The 16,713-nt window shown below is 37.7% G+C and overlaps 1 protein-coding gene across 7 annotated transcripts in view; it reads left to right on the top strand.

Moving 5' to 3' along the window:
• The window catches only part of KHDRBS2 (KH RNA binding domain containing, signal transduction associated 2), a 631,271-nt gene that overhangs the window by 430,937 nt on the left and 183,621 nt on the right, over positions 1–16,713 (top strand). The window contains exon 9 of one of the 7 annotated variants that reach the window (XM_081523655.1): positions 4,577–4,593. The exons of the other annotated variants lie outside the window; for them this stretch is intronic. Coding sequence (XP_081379781.1) covers positions 4,577–4,593 — 17 coding nt within the window. The remainder of the gene's footprint in view (positions 1–4,576; positions 4,594–16,713) is intronic. 7 annotated transcript variants of the gene reach the window in all.

Genomic DNA, 16,713 nt, shown 5'->3' with positions numbered 1-16,713 from the left:
TTTTTCCGGTGGTCATGTATGGATGTGAGAGTTGGACGGTGAAGAAAGCTGAGCGCCGAAGAATTGATGCTTTTGACCTGTGGTGTTGGAGAAGACTCTTGAGAGTCCCTTGGACTGCAAGGAGATCCAATCAATCCATCCTAAAGGAAATCAATCCTGGGTGTTCACTGGAAGGTCTGATGTTGAAGCTGAAACTCCAATACTTTGGCCACCTCATGCGAAGGGTTGACTCATTGGAAAAGACCCTAATGCTGGGTAGGATTGGGGGCGGGAGGAGAAGAGGATGACAGAGGATGAGATGGTTGGATGGCATCACCGACTCGATGAACATGCGTTTGGGTAGATTCTGGGAGTTGGTGATGGACAGAGAGGCCTGGCGTGCTGCAATTCATGGGGTCTCAAAGAGTCGGACACGACTTAGCGACTGAACTGAACCCAGCTCCTTGGAAGGAGGGTTATGGCCAACCTAGATAGCATATTTAAAAGCAGAGACATTACTTTGCCAACAAAAGTCCATCTAGTTAAGGCTATGGTTTTTCCAATGGTCATGTATGGATGTGAGAGTTGGACGGTGAAGAAAGATGAGCACCGCAGAATTGATGGTTTTCGACTGTGGTGTTGGAGAAGACTCTTGAGAGTCCCTTGGACAGCAAGGAGATCCAATCAATCCATCCTAAAAGAGATCAATCTCGGGTATTCATTGGAAGGACTGATGTTGAAGCTGAAACTCCAATACTTTGGCCACCTCATGCGAAGAGTTGCCTCATTGGAAAAGACTCTAATGCTGGGTAGGATTGGGGGCAAGAGGAGAAGGGGACGACAGAGGATAGGATGGTTGGATGGCATCACCGACTCGATGGACATGGGTTTGGGTAGACTCCGGGAGTTGGTGATGGACAGAGAGGCCTGGCCTGCTGCAATTCATGGGGTCGCAAAGCGCCGGACACGACTGAGCAACTGAACTGAACTGAACTGAACTGATACATATTTCAATTTATTTGAATTATGTTTAATTTCCTTTATCAGTGTTTTATAATTTTAAGGGTATACTTCTTTCAACTTAGTTGTGTCTAATGCTAGGTATTTTAATTTGTGTGTGTAACATTAAATGCATTTTTTCTTTATATTTCTGATATTTCATTATTACAGAAATTAACAAATTTCAACATGTTAATTTTGTATCCTACTACCATGCTGAATATATTAGTTCTAATAATTTTCATTTGGAAGTTTGGAGTTCTCTATAGAGTATCATGTTATTTGTAAACAGTGATAGTTTTACCACCTTCCACTCCAGTTGGGATAACCTCTACTTATTGTACTTCTCTGATTGTTGTGACTAGGATTTCCCATACTATTTGAGTAGAAATGGTGAAAATAGGTGCACTTCCCAGGTGGTACTACTGTAAAAAGCATGCCTGCCAGTGTAGGAGACACAGGTCTGGAAAATCCCCTGGAGGAGGACCCAGCAACCCATTTCAGTATTCTTGTCAGGAGAATCTCATCAACAAATGTGCCTGGAGGGCTACAGTCCATAGGGTCACAAAGAGTTGAACACGATTGAAGTGACTTAGCATGCATTCACAGTGAGGGTTGGCATCCTTGTCTTGTTCCTGAATTTAGCAGAAAGACCTTCAGCTATTCACTGTTGAGTATTATGTTGATGGTAGGTTTGTTGTAATTGGTTTTTATTATATTAAGGTTTGTTCCTTCTACAGTCACTTTAGTGAGAGTTTTTTCATTAGTAGATGCTGTATTTTGTCCAATGCTTTTCCTGCATCTAATGAGATGATAATGTGGCTTTTGTCTTCCCTTTCTTTGGTTGATTTGCATATGCTGAGCCATCCTTCTGACTCTGGGATGAATCCAATTTGATCATAGTGTATGATTCTTTTTATGTATTATTGAATTCCATTTGCTAATATTTTGTTGAGCATTTTTACATCTATAGTCATCAATGATATTGGTATAATTTTCTTTTTTGGTAGTTTCTTTCCTGGCTTTGGTATCCTGGCTGTTTGGATAGTGACTTCATAGAATGAATTTGAGAATGTTTTCTCCTCCATGCTTCTTTGGAGTAATTTGAGCAGAATCAATGTTAAATCTTTTTTATATGTTTGGTGAAATTTTCCACTGCAGCCATCTGGTCCTGCACTTTTGCTTGGAGGGAACTTTTTTCTTTCTCTTTTTTAAAAACTACAGATTCAGTCTCATTTTTAGTGATCAGTTTATCTGTTTTACCTTGACTCAGTTGTAGCAGGCAGTATGTTTCTATAAACTTCTCTATTTCTTCTAGGCTGTCCAATTTTTTGGCATATAACTGTTCATTGTTTCTCTAATGATTTTTTTTTTTGTAATTCTACAGTATTCATTGTTATTTTGTCTCTTTCATTTCTTGTCTTGTTTATTTAGGTTCTTTCTTTTTTCTTCCTGGTAAACCTGGACAGAGTTAATCTTTACAAACATCCAACTCTTGGATTTCTTGGTTATTTATTTTGTTATTTTTTATTTTATTTATTTCCTGAATTAAATAAATCTATTTTATTTATTTCCTCACTGATCTTTATTATTTTCTTCCTTCTGGTGACTTTGGGTTTTATTTTTTCTTCTCTTTCTAATTATTTTAGGTGGTAGATTAGGTTGCTTATCAATTAAGTCCAACTGGTCTATTGTGTCATTTAGGACCTCTGTTGACATATTGATATTCTGTCTGGAAGATCTGTCCATTGATGTTAGTAGGATGTTAACTTCTCCTATTATTTTTGTATTATTACCTATGTATCCTTTGTGTCTGCTAGCATTTATTTGATGTTCAAGTCTCCTATATTGGGCACATATATGCTAACAAGTGTTATATTCTCTTCTTGTATGATTCCTTAATCATTATACAATGTCCTTCTTTGTCTTTTCCTTATAGCCTTTTTTTTTTTGCTTTTTTTTTTCTTTATAGCCCTTTTGAAAAAAGTCTATTTATGTTGTTATCCCTTCTTTCTTCTTATTTCCATTTGCTTGGAGAAAAAAAAAAAAAACCAACTCTATCCCCACTCTTAATTTCTGTATGTCTTTTACCCTGACATGAGTGTCTTGTACACAGATTATTGTAACCTCTTGGTTTTTATTTTGTAATCAAATCTGCCATTCTCTGTCTTTTGTTCCATTTATTCCATTAATCCACTAAGATTAAAGTAATTACTGATGGGTATGCATTTATTGTCATTTTAAAGCTTATATTCCAGTTGGTTTTATTGTTTTTCTTTATTCATTTCCTCTGTTATTTTGTAGGCTGATGATTTTCTTTCTTTTAGTGAATCTATTGTCATTTTTGACTTGTGCAGTCTGAGTATGTTGACTCATAACTGTATCTACTTGCTTTAATCTGAGAGTCAGACAAGTTTGAACATATTCTAAGAGACCTACATTTTTATATTCCTTCACCCATGTTTTGTGATTTTCATGTTCTATTTTACATTCTCATGCTTATCCTTTTGCTCTTAATTTTATAATAATCACTTTTACAGTTTTTATTGTGTTTTAATCTGTTTACTGGCTTTTAAAAATGCTCTTCGATCCTTTTATATATTTGCCTTTCCTATTGTGATTTTCTCTTTCCCATTAATTCCTGCTTCTTTGCTATTCATAGAGGATCTCCAGGATTTCTTTTAAGTTAGGTTTAGTTTTGCTGAATTATGTTAGAAATTATTTATAAAGAGAGACATTCTTTATGTCTCTTATTCTAAATGATAGTCTAGCTGAGTAGAGTATCTTAGGTTGTAGATTTTTCCTTTTCAGGACTTTGAATATACTATGTAACTCCATTCTGGCCAGCAAAATTTCTGCAGAGATATCAGCTGATAGCCTTATGAGAATTCCCTTGTTTTGCCATTTTCATTATAATATGTCTTGGTGAAGTTCTTTTGGGGTTCATCTTGTTGAGGGCCTTTTGTACTTCCTGTGCCTCAATGGGTTTCCTAATTTAAGTTTGGGGATTTTTAGCCATAATTTCTTCAAATATATTTTCAATCTCCTTTTCTCTCCCTTTTTCTTCTTGAACCTCTGTTATGTGTTGGTTGGCATACTCCGTAGATCTTGTATGTTGTTTTCTTGTGGGTTTTTTGTTTGTTTGTTTGTTTTTGTATTTTTGCATGCATTCCTGTGTGGGTGATTTCCTTTATTCTACATTCCAGATGGCTTTATTGTTTTTAAGTGTAATCTAGTCTGTTATTCATTGTTTCTAGATTGGTTTTTTATCTCAGCAGTGCAATTGTCTGACTTTGATTCATCTTTATAGTTTCTACTTCCTAGTGACAGTGATCTGAATTTCTATAGATATTTCTTTCTTAATTCTTTTAACATTTTATTGTCTCCTTTTTGAGCTTCAGTTCACTCAGTGATGTCCAACTCTTTGTGACCCCATAGGTTGCAGCATGCCAGGCCTCCCTGTCCATCACCAACTCCTGGAGTTTACTCAAACTCATGTCCATTGAGTCGGTTGATGCCATCCACCCATCTTATCCTCTGTCGTTCCCTTCTCCTCCTGCCTTCAATCTTTCCCAGCAATAGGGTCTTTTCCAATGAGTCAGTTCTTCACATCAGGTGGCCAAAGTATTGGAGTTTCAGCTTCAGCATCAGTCCTTCCGATGAATATTCAGTATTGATATCCTTTAGTATGGATTGGTTGGATCTCCTTGTTGTCCAAGGGTCTTTGAAGAGTCTTCTCCAATACCACAGTTCTAAAGCATCAATTCTTCGGTGCTCAGCTTTCTTTATAGTCCAACTCTCACATCCATAAATTCCATACTGGAAAAACCATAGCTTTGACTGGACAGATCTTTGTTGGCAAGGTAATGTCTCTGCTTTTTGCCAAGTAAACTGGTGAGGTTTTTTTCATTCTTCCAGGGATTTTTCTTGTTCTTTAACTGAAAGTAGTTCCTCTGCTTTTTCAATTTACTAAACTTCGTCTGTGTCTATGAATTTAGGAGGAACAGTTATTGAAACGGTGATTTTATGGGGCAGGATCCTTGTGTAGACTGTTGTATACCCAATATTCTTAGTGTAAAGGCTGGTTTTATTTTGGGTCTCAACCATATATTTCCTCAGAATGTGCTGGCCATTATCCCCTTGATAGTGAGTATGATTAATGTTATGGTATTCAGAGTCTGTGCTGGAAATGAGGTGGGATTTCCCCTTTGATCTATGGCTGTCATTGCCTTGTTGGGATTAACGTTTTCTCTCCAGTTATTGGAATAGAGGTCTTGAGAGTCAGGTTCCATCAGGCTCCATTGCCAAGGCGTGCCCTGTTCCTAAGGAGGTGACTGCTGAAACAAATGAGGCCTATGCAGACATAGAAAACTATCACCGTGCACCATCCATGTAGGCATCTGCAGTTCCACCCAGAAACAGCACAAGGTTGCATCCCATTGTCCTTTGTGTTCATCCCAAACCTAGTGCAAGGCTATGGTGTGGAGTGAGCTCAGACTAGGGGCTAGGGCACACTGGCTGCAGGAATCACTGTGGCCATGCTGCTGCCTGGGACCTGGACTGACTCTGTGGCAAACTTCTCCCAGGACCTAAATGCCACAGATTCAACACCAAGCTGAGATGTGGAGTGGATAGATCTGGGGCACTTCTGCTAGGAAATTATTCACTCCATACTCCTGACCAGGGCCTGTCTGACAGAGAACAGCCCCGGAATGTGCAAGCTTAAAATATGAGCTGTGGCTAGAGTTGCCACTGTTATGTACACACTGATGATGGGCTTCACAAGTACTCCTGACTACATACCCCCAGGCTGTCACCGCTCAGCTAGACCAAGTGCTCTGCCAGGCTCTGTCTGAGATTCAGTGCTTTTCCACGGCACACTCTCGCGGTGCCACCCGGTTTGTTCACAAAGCCTGACTGGTTCAGGCCCTCTGCCCCATCGTATGTGCTGACAATAGTTTCCATGGTCCCACCCAGATCACACCCATGGTGCCTCAGTCTGTATTCATAGCTAGATCACATCCCTGCCCTGATCTTGGGCCAAGCTGTGGTGTGGAGTGAGCAAGACTGACTACTAACCCCTTCAGATTGGGGAGTTCAACAAGGTGGCAGTCACTAGCACAGGTTTCTTCACACCTTGACCTAATAGCAAGCTGGCATGCAAACACTCCTCAAGAGTGGAATATAAGCTTCTTCAGTCCCTCAGTCCATCCTAGTAGACTTCCCAGCAAGGAAGGGTGCTCCCCAGATGAAGGTCTGCCCACATGGGCCTTCTCCTTACGGATCCCTCCCAGGGATGCTGATCCTGACCCGATGCCTTCCCCCCATTATACCCAGTTACGTGGAAATCTTTCTTGCAGCTTTGATTGTATAGATCTTCTGCCAGTTTCCAATTAGTTTTCCCTCAGAATTTTTCCACATTTAGATGTACTTTCATATATTTGTGGGGGCACATGAACCTCACATCCTCCTACTCCATTTTGATTCCACTTCTCAAGTTTACAGAAGTTTGTGTTCCCTGATATGTTTTCTTTTAGTCATACAGGACATAAGCCAGAGACAAAAACAATCAATGTATCAGATCATGAAAGTCATTGTTTTCTTTTCCAACATTATGTACCAGAGGATTTTGTTACATTATGAGATCACTGATTCCCAGGTAGCTCAGCGGTAAAGAATCTGCCTGCCAATGCAGAAGACATGGGTTTGATCCCTGGGTCACAAAGATTCCTTGAAGGAGGAGATGGCAACCGACTCCAGTATTCTTGCTAGGAAAATCCCATTCACAGAGTAGCCTGGTGGACTACAGTTTGTGGGATCACAGAGTCAGACACAACTGAGCACAAATGAGAGCATTATTTGCTTATAAAGACTAGAGATCTCTTCAAGAAAATTAGAGATACCAAAGGAACATTTCATGCAAAGATAGGCTCGATAAAGGACAGAAATGGTATGGACCTAACAGAAGCAGAAGATATTAAGAAGAGGTGGCAAGAATACACAGAAGAACTGTACAAAAAAGATCTTCACGACCCAGATAATCACGATGGTGTGATCACTCACCTAGAGCCAGACATCCTGGAATGTGAAGTCAAGTGGGCCTTAGAAAGCATCACTACGAACAAAGCTAGGGAGGTGATGGAATTCCAGTTGAGCTATTTCAAATCCTCAGAGGTGATGCTGTGAAAGTGCTGCATTCGATATGCCAGCAAATTTGGAAAACTCAGCAGTGGCCACAAGACTGGAAGAGGTCAGTCTTCATTCCAATCCCAAAGAAAGGCAATGCCAAAGAATGCTCAAACTACTGCACAATTGCACTCATCTCACATGCTAGTAAAGTAATGCTCAAAATTCTCCAAGCCAGGCTTCAGCAATACGTGAACGGTGAACTTCCAGATGTTCAAGCTGGTTTTAGAAAAGACAGAGGAACCAGAGATCAAAGCTGGTTTTAGAAAAGGCAGAGGAACCAGAGATCAAATTGCCAATATCCGCTGGATCATCGAAAAAGCAAGAGAGTTCCAAAAAAAACATCTATTTCTGCTTTATTGATTATGCCAAAGCCTTTGACTGTGTGGATCACAATAAACTGTGGAAAATTCTGAAAGAGATGGGAATACCAGACCATCTGACCTGTCTCTTGAGAAACCTGTATGCAGGTCAGGAAGCAAGAGTTAGAACTGGACATGGAACAACAGACTGGTTCCAAATAGGAAAAGGAGTACGTCAAGGATGTATATTGTCACCCTGCTTATTTAACTTATATGCAGAGTACATCATGAGAAACGCTGGGCTGGAAGAAACACAAGCTGGAATCAAGATTGCCGGGAGAAATACCAATAACCTCAGATATGCGGATGACACCACCCTTATGGTGGAAAGTGAAGAGGAACTAAAGAGCCTCTTGATGAAGGTGAAAGAGAAGAGTGAAAAAGTTGGCTTAAAGCTCAACGTTCAGAAAACTAAGATCGTGGCATCTGGTCCCATCACTTCATGGGAAATAGATGGGGAAACAGTGGAAACAGTGTCAGACTTTATTTTGGGGGGCTCCAAAATCACTGCTGATGGTGATTGCAGCCATGAAATTAAAAAGACGATTACTCCTTGGAAGGAAGGTTATGGCCAACCTAGATAGCATATTTAAAAGTGGAGACATTACTTTGCCAACAAAAGTCCGCCTAGTCAAGGCTATGGTTTTTCCAGTGGTCATGTGTGGATGTTAGAGTTGGACGGTGAAGAAAGCTGAGCGCCGAAGAATTGATGCTTTTGAACTGTGGTGTTGGAGAAGACTCTTGAGAGTCCCTTGGACTGCAAGGAGATCCAATCAATCTATCCTAAAAGAGATCAATCCTGGGTGTTCACTGGAAGGTCTGATGTTGAAGCTGAAACTCCAATACTTTGGCCACCTCATGCGAAGAGTTGACTCATTGGAAAAGACCCTAATGCTGGGTAGGATTGGGGGCAGGAGGAGAAGGGGACGACAGAGGATGAGATGGTTGTATGGCATCACCGACTCGATGGACATGGGTTTGGGTAGACTCCGGGAGTTGGTGATGGACAGAGAGGCCTGGCGTGCTGCAATTCATGGGGTCGCAAAGAGTCAGACACGACTGAGCGACTGAACTGAACTGATAAATACAAAACTACACAATTTTTTGACCAGCATTCATTTGTAATACAACTAGAGAAGTACTATATCCAACAAACCTATGAATGTAATATTAGCAGAACACAGTACTTGGATAAAAGATTAGAGTGTCTCTAACAATGTTAAACTATGATGTACTGTGCAGACCAATTTTTTTTTTTTTAAGAACTACATAAAAAGCAACTTCTTAGAGGTAAGCAGTTTTCGGGAACAAACTTACTTTTCTGAATTCCAGAACTTAACTCAGATTACAGTAAACTTTTACGTCTTAAAATCCAGTCTGCTTTAAAAAATCTCATACTTGGGGCTTCCCTGATGTCTCAGTGGTGGAAAGTCTGCCTGTCTATACAGGATACATGGATTTCATCTGCAATCTGGAGTGATCCCACTTGTCCCAGAGCAACTAAGTCCATGTGCCACAACTATTGAGCCTGTGTGCGGTGTGACTACAGAAGCCCATGCACCCTAGAGCCTTTGTTCCACAACAAGAGAAGCCACTGCATGAGAAACACATGCACCACAACTAGAGAAAAACTCACACAGCAACAAAGACCCAGCACATCAAAATTAATAAATAAACTGATAAAATGCTTTAAAATCCTTGCTTTAAAAACAAAAAACTCATACTCTAATTAAAAAGTAGCATTGCACTGAACATCTCTGAATAAGTGAGTAAATTTCCCAAATGAACCTAATTGAAAGAAAGCCTGACATTAGTCAAGAATACAGGTTAAGACTTAGACATTTGTGATGAATATGGGCTTTATGGACTGATAATAGGTCAGGCCAATTTACAAAGTAAAGAAACCAGAAAAAAACTTAATAAGATGTAAGATGCAGTGTTTATTATACTACATTTGTCTTTTTTTTTTTAATAAGAAGCATAAAAAAGCTGAATTGAAAAAAAAAACTTTTTAAGGAAAATCCAAGATTTTCATCTGTAATGAAAAAAAAATGACAATAACTAAAGTAGGTAAATTATAAACTGCTTGTAATAGCATCTGTCATGTAAAATTTTCAAAAATTGCAAGAGATTTGAAGCTGTGATCATGATGAAGTCATATACAATTTCAGTCATAATTTTGCACTAAATACAGGTGGACACTCCATGGCAATTAATTTTTTTGTAGAAATCTATCCTAAGGAAATAATGAAAGTTAAGATCAAAGATTTATATTCACAGATGTTCATTATAGCATTACTATATAGTAACCAAATTATATAGTAACCAAATCTTGAAAACAAACTAAATGTCTAATACAAAAGTCCTGCTAAAATAAATCATTTTACATTCCTAACTGCACCATAACTATAAGCACTGGAATGGTATACTTTAAGGAATATTTAAGAATAAGGAAAATAAGGAGGAATGACCAAGATGGCAGAGTATGATCTTGAACTCACTTCTTCTCATGGGCGCACCAAAATTTCTGCTATTTACAGAGCAACTATTGATAAAACAGATCAGAAGACTAGCAGGAAAAAAAAAAAAGATCTGCAACTGAAAATATAAAAAAGAATCCACAATGAGATGGATAGGAGGGGCAGAATCATGGTCTATACTATACTCTAGTCAAGATCCGTACTCCCAGGTGAGAGACCCACAAACTGGAGGATAATTAGAATTGCACAGGGTCTCCCCCAAGAAATGGGGGAGAGTAGGTCTGGGCCCCACATTAGGCTCCCCAGCCCAGGGCTCCTGTAAAGTGAAGACAGGCCCTGGAATGGTAGACTTCGAAGGCCAGGGATTCAAATTCTTGACGATCCAAAGGGCTGTGGGAAATAGTCTGCTCACAGAGGGTACGTACAAAATCCCATACATGTTCCAAGATCCAGAGTCAGATCCATGGGCTGATCTTGGAGAGTCTCCTGAAGAAACAGGAGGCAGTGGAGCTCACCCTGGGGAAACAAACACTAGTGGGAGCTCTTTTGTATATTTTATTCTACCACAAGAACACTGGTGCTGGAAAGCACTATTTTGGAATCCTCCCTCTAGCTAACTAGTGACAGGACACAGGCCCTCCTACCATTCTGTCAAAATAAGTACTAGGATGTCTCAGGCCAAGGAATGATACTAGTGGAGAGACACCCCACCTACAAGCAAGCCTGCTGCGTTAAACACTCACACCCATAGCCAGCTTCCTCATGACCTGGCCCTGTCCACCAGTGGCCAGAAACCTCCACACAGGGCAGGAGCTGTTAAACAACCAGACTGCAGACCATCCACACCTAGCAGACCACCTGTAGTAGTCTGGCTACCCCAACAGAAGAATGCACACAGCCTTCACAGCAGGGAACCTCTAGAGGATACATCTTGGTTGATCAGAGGGGAGTGCATTGCTGGGAAGTGTATAGAGTATCTCCCACAAAAGGCTATTCTCCAAGGTCAGAAAACATAACCAACTTTGCAAACACATAGAAATAAAAAGATCAGATTGGACAAAATGAGGCCACAGAAGAAAATGTTCCAAACAAAAGAACAAGATAAAACCCTAGAAGAAGAACTAAGTGAAACAGAGATAAGAAACTCCCTAACACAGAGTTCACAATAATAATAAATATGTTCAAAGAACTCAAGGGAAGATTAGAATAACACAGTGAGGAGTTTGAACTTAAGATATAAATATATTGTAGAGAAGAGAGAATTGCAATATATGAACCACATGGTCACCACAAAGCAAAAATCTGTAATATATACACAAAAAAGAATAGAAACCAAACATAACACTAAAAATACTCACTAAATTACAAGAGACTAGAGCAAAAAAAAGTAAAAAAACAAAAAAGGAACTATGGAAACAATCCCAGAACCATTAACAAAGTTGCAATAAGTACATACATATCAACAATCGCTTTAAATGTGAGTGGATGAAATTATCTAATCAAAAGACATAGAGTGGCTGAATGGACAAAATAACAAAACCATGTATATATTACCTCTAAGAAACTAAATTCAAATCTAAAGACACAGACTGAAAACGAAGGGATGGAAAAAGTATTCTATGCAAATGGGAATGACAAGAAAGGGTGGGGGTACTTAAATCAGACAAAGTAGATTTTAAAATAAAGACTGTAACAAGAAACAAAGAAAAACTACATAATGATAAAGGTATCGATCAAAGAAAATATAACAACTGCAAATGTGTATCCACCCAATATTGGAACCCGTAACACACCAAATATTAATAAACTTAAAGAAATCAACTATAGCACAATGGTAGTAGGGGGTTTTAACACCCCCACATACAACAATGGGCGGATCATTCATTCAGGAAATCAATAAGGAAAAACTCCTTAAACACAACGTATTAGGTTACATGCACTAAATAGACATACAGAGAGCATTCCATCCCAAAGCGGCAGAATACACATTCTTTTCAAGTGCACATGGAACATTCTCCAGGACAGATCACATATAGACCAAAAAACCAAATCTCAGTACATGTAAGAAAACTGAAATCATATCGGACACTTTTTCAACCACAACGCTATGAGATTAGATATCAACAACAAGCAAAAAACTAAAACAAAACAACAACAACAACAACAACAAAACACAGAGACTAAACAATATGGTACTACACAGCCAATGGATCCTGAAGAAATCTAAGAAGAAACTTAAAAATATCTGGAGACAATTGAGTACAAAAACACAATGATCCAAAATGTATGCATGCATACTTAGTTGCTCAGTCGTATGTGACTCTTTGCAACACTTTGTACTGTAGTCTACCAAACTACTCTGTCCATGAAATTTTTCAGGCAAGAATATTAGAAAAGTGAAAGTGAAGTCGCTCAGTCGTGTCCGACTCTTTGCGACCCCATGGACTGTAGCCTACCAGGCTTCTCCGTCCATGGGATTCTTCAGGATTCTTCAGACAAGTCAATTCAAGGAATGAACCTGCTGTGAATTAACTGGCCTGAAAGCTTCATAATGTAAAGATCGTGAAAGACAAAAAAGATGAAACAACTATTTCAAATTAAAACAGACAAATGAAAAAAAGAGAGTAAATTAACATTTAAGTGCTAATCCAGATTTTCCAGTGAAAACCTGGGACATATGGTCAGCTCACTATAAACTATGGCGAATACTGGAGAGGGTTGCCATTTCCTTCTCCAGGGGATCTTCCCGACCCAGGGATCAAACCCAGGTCTCCTGCATTGGAGGCAGACGCTTTAACCTCTGAGCCACCAGGGAAGTCCAAGAATACTAGAATGGGTTGCCATTTCCTCCTCCAGGGGAACTTCCTGACACAGGGAGAGAATCCACATCTCCTATATCTCTTGTATTGCATCTCCTGTGTCTCTGGATTTTTTACCTGCTGAGCCACTGGAAAAAGATCCCAAACTCTATGACATGCAGCAAAACAGTTTTAGATGGAAGAGTACATCAATAGAAGCCTACCTCAGGAAACGAGAAAAATGTCAAATAAAAAACCTGAACTAATAGCTAAGAGAACTAGACAAAGAAGAAAAAACAAAAGTCAAAGATATAGAAGGGAATAAATCATAAATCAGAGTAGAAGTAAATAAAGTAAGACAAAATGAATAAAAAATATTTATGAATTGAATAAGTGATTCTTTGAAAAGAAAAACAAAATTGATAAACCTTTAGACAGACTCTTCAAGAAAAAAATAGAGAGGGCCCAAAAGTCTCCCGCATTGTAGGCAGACGCTTTACTGTCTGAGCCACCAGGGAAACTTAAAGATATAGAAAGGAATAAATCATAAATCAGAGTAGAAATAAATAAAATAAGGCAAAATGAATAGAAAATATTTATGAAATGGATAAGTGGTTCTTTAAAAAGAAAAACAAAATTGATAAACCTTTAGACAGACTCTTAAAAAAAAAATAGAGAGGACCCAAATAAGTATAAATCAGAAATTAAAAAGAAGTTACAACCAATAGGACAGAAATACAAAGATTATAAAATATTATGCAAATAATTATACACCGATAATCTAGAAGTCCTGGACAAATTCCTTGAAATGTAAAATCTCACAAGATTAACAAGGAAGAAGTAGAAGATATAAACACACAAATTACCAGTAATGAAATTGAATTGGTAATTTAAAAACAAGTAAACAAACAAAAAGACTCTCAACAGAAACAAATTCAAAATCAGATGACTTCACAGATGAACTCTACGAAATATTTACAGTGAAGTTAACATCTATTTTTATCAAATATTCTGAAAAATTTCACAAGCAAGAACACTCCTGAGCTCATTCTATGAGGCAAATATCAACCTGATATGAATACCAAAATACCAGACAAAGATATCACAAAAAGTTACATATCAGGTCAATATCACTGATGAAGATGGATGTAATCATCAGCAAAATATTAGCAAACTGATACTCCAACAATACATTAAAGGATCATACAATATCATCAAATGATATTTATTCCAGAAATGCAATGATGGGTCAATATCTGCAAATCAATGAAAGTAATATCACATTAACAAATTGAAAATTAAAATCATATAATCATCTTAGTAGATGCACAATTTTTTTGAAAAACTTCAACAACTATTTATGATAAAACCTCTCAACAAATAGGTATAGAGGAACATACCTCAATGTAATAAAGGCCATATATGACAACCCACAGTTAGCATCATCTCAATGATTTAAAACTAAAAGCATTTCCTCTAAGATTAAGAGCAAGACAAGTCCATTCTCAAAGGTTTATTCAACATAGCATTAGAAGTACTAGCCACAGTAATTAGAAAAGGGAATAAAATGTATCTAAATTATATAGGAAGAATTAAAACTTTCACTTTGCAGTCAATAAGATAATATACATAAAAATCAGTAGATAAACAAAGAAAATGTATAGCTATATAATGAAATATTACTCAACCATAAAAAGAAATGAAAATTTGCCATTTGCAAAAGCATGGTTGGACATAGAGGATATTATGCTAACTGAAATGAATCAGATGGAGCAAGACAAATACTGCATGATTTTGGTGTGTAAAGCACACCAAAAATCTTTTAAAACTCATTAAAAACTTCAGTATACTTGTAGAATACAAAAATCAAAAAGAAGAAGATACCTAGAAATAAGACATTGATGAAAGAAACTCAACATGACACAAACAGTTGGGAAGATACTCCGTTTTCATGGATTGCAAGAATTAATACTGTTAAAATGATCATACTGCCAAAGGCAAATTGTAGATTCAATGCAATTCCCATCAGTGGGAATCTTTTGTTTATCTAGAACATAAAATGTTAAAATTTGTACAGACACACAAAAGACTTTGAATAGTCAAAGCGATCTTGAGAAAGAAGAACAAAGCTGGACTTACCACACTCCTAGACTTTAGTCTATACTACAAGCTAAAGTAATCCACAAAGGATGAAACTGGAACAAAGAGGCAAATAGATTAATGGAACAGAACTGGGCTCCCAGTAATGTATCCACACTTATTTGGGCAATTAACCTAAAACAAAGGAGGCAATAATATACAATCAGTAAAAGAGCACTTCTTCAATAAATGGTGTTGGGAAAACTAGACAGCTACATACAAAAGAATGAAACTAGACTAATCTCTCACACCATTCACAAAAATACATTCAAAATGGATTAAAGACTTAAAAGTAAGATTTGAAACCATAAAACTTCCAGAAGTAAACACAAGCAGTAAACTCTTTAGTTTTAGTGTATTTATTATGAGCGTATCCTCATGCAACGGAAACAAAAGCAAAGGTAAACAAATGCGACCACATCAAACTAAAAAGCTTTTGCAAAATTAAAAAAACTCTCAGGAAAATGAAAAGGCCACCTACTGAACGGCAGAGTATATTTAAAATTGATATATCTGATAAGGGGTTAATATTCAAAATATGCAAAGAACTGGTACAAATTAAACAAAATAAAATAAATGACCTGATTAAAATATAGGCAGATGTTCTGAATAGACGTTTTTCCTCAAAGAGGATATTCAGATGGCCAACAGGCACATGAAAAGACCCTCGCCATCTTTAATCATCAGGAAAATTCAAATGAAAAGAAAAGTGAGATATCTCACACCAGTCAGAATGGCTATTATCAAAAATATATAAAATTACAAGTGTTAGTGAAGATGTGGAGAAAAATGGAATCCTCATAATCTGTTGATGGGAATGTACATCAGTGCAGCCACTATGGAAAACAGTGTGAAGATTACTCGAAATATTTTTTTTTAAACCTACCATTTTATCCAACAATTCCACTCTTGTGTGTTTATCTAAAGAAAAGAAAACTACCTTTCAAAAAAAAAAAAAACCCAAAAAACAAAACATGCACTTGTATGTTCATTGTAGCATTATTTGTAATTATCAAGATACAGAAGCAATCTAATTGCCATGCATGCTAAGTCACTTCAGTTGTGTTCAACTTTTGGCAACTCTATAGACTGTAGCCCAACAGGTTCCTCTATCCATGGGATTCTCCAAGCAAGAATACTGAAGTGGATTGTCATGTCCTCCTCCAGGGGATCTTTCTAACCTAGGGATAGAACCCATGTCTCTTATGTCCCCTGCATTGGCAGGCAGGTTCTTTACCACTAATGCCACCTGGGAAGCCATCTAAGTGCCCATCAATAGATAAATAGATAAAGAACATGTAAAGATATATAATGAAATATTAGTCAGCCATGAAAAAGGAGTGAAGTTTTGCCACTTGCAAAAACATGGATGGACCTAGAGGATATTATGCTAACTGATATTAATCAGATAGAGAAAGAAAAATACTGCCTGATTTCACTTACATGTGTAATCTAAAAACAAAACAATGAACAAACATAAGTGAAACAGAGTTATAGACACAAAGAAGCAACAGGTGTGGGATGGGAGAAAGAAAAAAAAATAGGTGAGGGAGATTTCGGAGATACAAACTTCTAGTTGCAAAATAAGTGACTCAAGGGCATGAAATACAGAGAGTTAATAACTTTGTAGTAACTTTGTATGGTTACATATCATAACTTGGCTTACTGTGATGAACACTTTGAAATGTGGAGAAATATTGTCTATGTGACATATCAGGAAGTAACATTGTGTTCTAGGTTAATTATATTTCCAAAACAAACAAACAAACT

This window comes from Giraffa tippelskirchi, chromosome 8 (genome assembly GCF_054371585.1).
Source record: "Giraffa tippelskirchi isolate mGirTip1 chromosome 8, T2T-mGirTip1v1.2.pri, whole genome shotgun sequence".
NCBI classification, from domain to species: Eukaryota; Metazoa; Chordata; class Mammalia; order Artiodactyla; family Giraffidae; genus Giraffa; species Giraffa tippelskirchi.
Note: the sequence above shows the minus strand (reverse complement) of the source record. Positions and strands in the feature narration are given on the sequence as shown.